Source organism: Alexandromys fortis, unplaced genomic scaffold, assembly GCF_014885135.2.
Source record: "Alexandromys fortis isolate MF-2015 unplaced genomic scaffold, M_Fortis_MF-2015_v1.1 scaffold_77, whole genome shotgun sequence".
Classification (NCBI taxonomy): domain Eukaryota; kingdom Metazoa; phylum Chordata; class Mammalia; order Rodentia; family Cricetidae; genus Alexandromys; species Alexandromys fortis.
In genome coordinates, this window is record NW_026067967.1 from 6,408,730 (window position 1) to 6,413,669 (window position 4,940).

The 4,940-nt window shown below is 50.3% G+C and overlaps 1 protein-coding gene across 2 annotated transcripts in view; it reads left to right on the forward strand.

Annotated features, from left to right (window-relative positions):
• Nucleotides 1-692: 692 nt before the first annotated feature.
• Clns1a (chloride nucleotide-sensitive channel 1A) overlaps nt 693-4,940 on the forward strand; it is a 29,298-nt gene continuing 25,050 nt past the window's right edge. Inside the window, exon 1 of one of the 2 annotated variants that reach the window (XM_050154403.1) lies at nt 693-928. In XM_050154403.1, coding sequence (XP_050010360.1) covers nt 804-928 — 125 coding nt within the window. In that variant the 5' untranslated portion in view covers nt 693-803. The remainder of the gene's footprint in view (nt 929-4,940) is intronic. The other variant, XM_050154401.1, reaches the window with a different exon arrangement.

The following is a 4,940-nucleotide window of genomic DNA, read 5'->3' on the forward strand; positions in this document are numbered from 1 at the left end:
AGAAAACTTGTTCATATCATAGAGAAAAAACTGAGTTGAGCAGGTGCGGCGATCCTTTGCCTGTTATGTGTCTATCGGAGATCACCCTGGGCAGCATAGGGAAGCCCTTTCTCAAAAAACAACACACAAAAAGAAGAGATAAAAGTGCTTAGCCGTGCGGTACACAGGGCTGAGTCGCTGAGCCCGTCAGGCTCCACCGCTCACTCTTTGGGGACCCTAGCGCCCCGGAACCCAGAGTTGCAGATGGAAGGCTACCTTCCCCTTCAGCGCTGTCTTTTGACAGTCATGGTAACCTCTTTGTGCTCCTGGGGCCGTGCGGGGACCGAGACGGAGGTCTGGGGCTTGGCGGTGCAACCCGAGGAGGCGAGAGCCGGGAGACCCGTGCACCCGGCCTGCGGACCTCCGGGCGGGCGTGGGTCCCAGCTCCCGGGCGTCCTCCTCGGCCCCGTGCCCGCTCTCAGGCCTCGCCGCGATGACCTGGAGATGGAACCACGGCGACGACGACACTCGCTCCGTCCAAACCTCTGAGGAGCCGGAATGGGGGGGGGGGGGGGGGGGGGGGGGGGGGGGGGGGGGGGGGGAGACGGGGGATCCGTACCACGTGACAAAAGCCAGCCAGGTCGCGGCGGACCTCCCCGGCGCCTAGACCGGCCCGTCTCTATGGTCACCGGCGCGGAGGAGGTTGTCCTTCCCGGGGACGACTACTGCTTCCGGTCCAGCTCCCGCGCGCTGGGCTCGCGCTCCGGGCTCGCGGGCTTCGGCTTCTTCGGGTTGTGCGGCGCCGCGCTCCCACCCGCCCCGCCATGAGCTTCCTCAAGAGCTTCCCGCCGCCCGCGTCGGAGGACGGGCTCCGGCTGCAGCAGCCCGACACCGAGGCGGTGATGAACGGGAAGGGGCTGGGCACCGGCACGCTCTACATCGCCGAGAGGTAGGGTCCCCCGGGCCGCGGCGCCGGCCTCGCTCCTCCTCGGGGCCGCTGCGGGCAGCGCCGGGCGACGCCGCCGGGGTGGAGGCGGCGAGGGAGGCCCGGCTGCCAGCCCCGCTGCCGTCCGTGTACCGGCCTGTGTGCCGGAGCCCGGCGCGTGCTCACCGCTGGAGTTTGCAGTTTGCAGAGCCTCCGTTAGCCTCCCGACTGTCTCGCGAGCTGGGGGTTCTTCCCGCGTAAGGTCTGTGGGTTCGGAGTGATCGCGTAGGGCGTAGGACGTTTGGTTAATGAGCATTGGGTTTTTTTTTTTCCTGCTGTAGATGTGGGTGGGGGAAAAGAAGCATCTTCAGGCCCACGCAGGGCGGGGTCATAACCTGCCGAACCCGACTCTGGGTGAGCGGGTCCTGGAAGGAATCCTACTTTGGTGTGACTACCTGCAGCGCGTTGTACTTTGACTTTTGACATGTCACTTAAATAAACACGTGTACACACTTACACACACACACACTCCCTCTCCTCACCCCCCCCCACCCCACCCCCTTTCCTGTCCTCCAGACCTTCAGAGTGTCAGGTTTACCTTTTTGCTATATTCCGGTTGTCGTCCACGGAGGACAGCCTCTGCTTTTAAGAGCTCGTCTTATAACTTTGGACCTGACCAGAAAATCCAGGCTAGGCGCCTTATTTCTGTCAGTCTATTAGTAACATAGGAGAGAGAAAGAGAGAGAGAGAGAGAGAGAGAGAGAGAGAGAGAGAGAGAGAGAGAGAGAGAGAGAGAGAGAGAGAGAGAGAGAGAGAGAGAGAGAGAGAGAGAGAGAGAGAGAGAAGGGGGATTTATTAGGATGACTTACAGGGTGTGATCCAGCTCTTCTGACAGTGGCTGGCAACGAATGGAACGTCCAAGAACCCAGAAGTTGCTCAGTACTCTCAGCTGGTCTTCAGTAGATGCTGGAATGATCTGTGTTCGTCTTCCTGCCCCAAGTTCCCGATTAGAAGCGGATCTTCCTACTTCAAATTAAGAAAAAAAAACCCTCTCTCACTGGTGTGCCCTCCTCCATTTGGGGGATTCAGTTAATTCCAGGTGAAGTCAAGTTGACAACCAAGAATAGCCATCACACTATGTAAAGGGGGTTTTGTTTATTTATTTTTGTTTTTTTGAGACAAGATTTCTGTGTAGACCTGGCTGACCCTAAACTCACAGAGATCCTCCTGCTTCTGCCTCCTAAATGCTAGGACTAAAGGGTGTTCCCTCACTACACCTGATGATCTTTCTATAATTCCTTGGCGGGGGGAGGGGCTTGTATATGATTCTGCATATTGGAAAGCTTAACGCTTACTGAAAAGGCACAAGTGTTGTTAATACGTGTATGTCTTATAAAGATCCCTGAGGGCTGGAGAGATGGCTCAGGGTTTAGGAGCATTTGTTGCTCTTGCAGGGGACTCTGGTTCCCAGCACCCACACGGTGGCTCACAATGTTCCCTAACTCCTGTTCCAGGACATCTGCCACCCTCTTCTGACCTCTGGGCAGCAGGGACACACATGGTGCGCATACGTGCAGGCACAGCACTCATACACATCTATCTGAAGAATCATTAGTGGCTAACAGTTTGCCCTGTCTCTTAAGCTGTACACGCCGTCTGCCCGCACACGTCAGTACTTTAGCGTGCACCTGAGAAGAGGAAGGGCAGCCGTACAGTTGCCGTGTTCAGAGGGCGTATCTCATTTTATGACATTATTTTAAGGTTTTATTGGCAGACTCTGAATGTTTCTCTAAGACATTTTTTGAAATGTCCAAAAACTACGGGACACATGCGTATGAGTTAAAAATTAAACATTGCATTTCCGGAAGCCTTGGCCATCTCTAGGCGCCCTCTTCCCTCCCTTCCTTGGTCTGATCCCCTTTTGTCTTTTTTTTCTCACCTGGCATTTCCTAGTCATGGTGAGATTGAGTTACTGGCAGGCCCCCTAGCATTACGACAACTGGTGACTTCGTCTGTGTCGACGGTGCGCGAGTGTGTGAGTGTGTGTGCCAGCCGGTGTTCTGATAGAACTGGGATGCTTAGGAGGAAGGGTGAAAACGAAGTTCTTTGTGCTGGGACATGCATGTATCTTACACAGCACACGTGGCGTGTATGTAAATCCTGTCCCTGGTTCTCCATGGGAGGAAATGAAGGAGGATGGAAAGATCCCGGCCCCAGCTGGAGCAGCTGAGAGCTTGCTCGTGAGCTTGGTTGGCTGTATTGTGTGGCCTTTTGGAAGCATTTAGGACGTTAGCCAGAGAGAAATGGTGTTGGGTTGGCTTTTAGGAAGTGGTTTCTTGCGTGTGTCTGTAAAGATGCAGACTCCTGGGCTCATTTTCAGGTTAGAGGTTTGTTTTGTTTTCAGTTTTATTTTATTCCGTGCGTATGAGTGCTTCGCCTGCATGTATGTGTGCGCACCACATGTATGTCCAGTGCCCACTGAGGTCAGAAGAGGTCATTGGATGCTCTGGAGTTTTGAGTTGTGAGCGACCATGTGATACTGAGAGTCAAGTCGTGGTCCTCTGCAGAGAGCCACGCGTGCCCTGAGCAGATCTCTCCAGACCCCACAGCTTAGTGTTTATAAGAAATTGAGTTCTAAACCCAGCAAGGAAGATAAAAAGGCACAAGTGGTTCAAAATAAGTTATTTAAGATGGGTGGGATTTGTACTTAAGATAAAATTAGGTACTTTGAACTTAGAAACAATGTTTTTTTTGTGTGTGTCTCATTCCAAAATTAATTTAAACCAATTAAACCAATACAACTTCAAGGTCTCTTTTACTTTCCAGTGCTGTTTTTAGCCCTTTACCAGAAATAAAAGACACAGATTGTCCTTACTCATAAGTATCTGAGCTTAACAAAACATTTTCAATCTGTGTTCACTACTCTTAGAGTTCTAGTCCTTGCATTTAGGACATTTGGGGTTGGGTGGGTTTTTGTTGTTGTTGTTGTTATGACTAATCATAGTTAATTTTGGTTTTGGAGTACTTTTCTTCTAGAATATGTGAGAAGAGACAAAATATAATTAGAAATTAAGTCAAATAAGTGTTTCTTTCAAGTGCCAAATCCATTTCTCTGTGAGTTCTCAGAGCCCATAGGAGCACTGTACTGAGACAGCATGTTGTGTCGAGAATGATTTCAGCCTTTAAACCAAAGGCCATAATGTTCTAGGCACTGATTTGGTTTAGATGCCAGCTTTTCCACTGCCTGGTGGAGTTAGTAAAGGTTTATGGCTCTGAATATTTGAAATTATTTTGGACTGGTAAATCTGGAATGCTCCATTCTAAACTGTAGTCATGTCAGGAGATTTCGGGGTGAGAAAGGGAACGTAGTTTGACGGGGCTGTTTCTTGGTGCCTGTGAGCAGTGTGTCATTCCACATTAAGAGAATGGCTGTGGGTGGAAGGTACATGCAGCGCACAGTTACATAAGAAATCTGTTCATTTGGAAGCAGTGGGGATGAAATAATTCCTCAAACTCTGTAGGCCAAGCTACCCTTGAACTCACAGAGATCTGCCCACCTCTGCTTCCCCCAGTGCTGGGATTAAAGGTGCCCGCTACCACTTGGCAATTCCTCAAACTTGTATCACTTTGCTATTTAGTATCACTTTAACCCTCTTTATTTTTTCCAAGTAAGCTTAATGTGTGGAATTCTTTCCAATAACCTCCTTGTAGTGATACTTCATTTCTATTTTAATAAAAAAAAAAAAAAGCTTGTCTGAAGATCAGACCGCAAAACAACCACACTAGTCAGCCATAGAGGCCAGGTGGTGATGGTGCAGGCCTTTAATCCTAGCACTAGAGAGGAATATAAGGCAGGATGAGACAGGAATTCCCTCTTTCAGTCTGAAGATTTCATAGGGGTGAGAGCTCTCTAGTGGCTTGACTACTGTGCTTTTCTGATCTTCAGGTTGAACCCCAATATATATCTCTGGGATGTTATTATCTGTGCTACACGGCATCTTTTCTTTTCTTTCTTTTTTTTTTTTTTTTTTTTTTG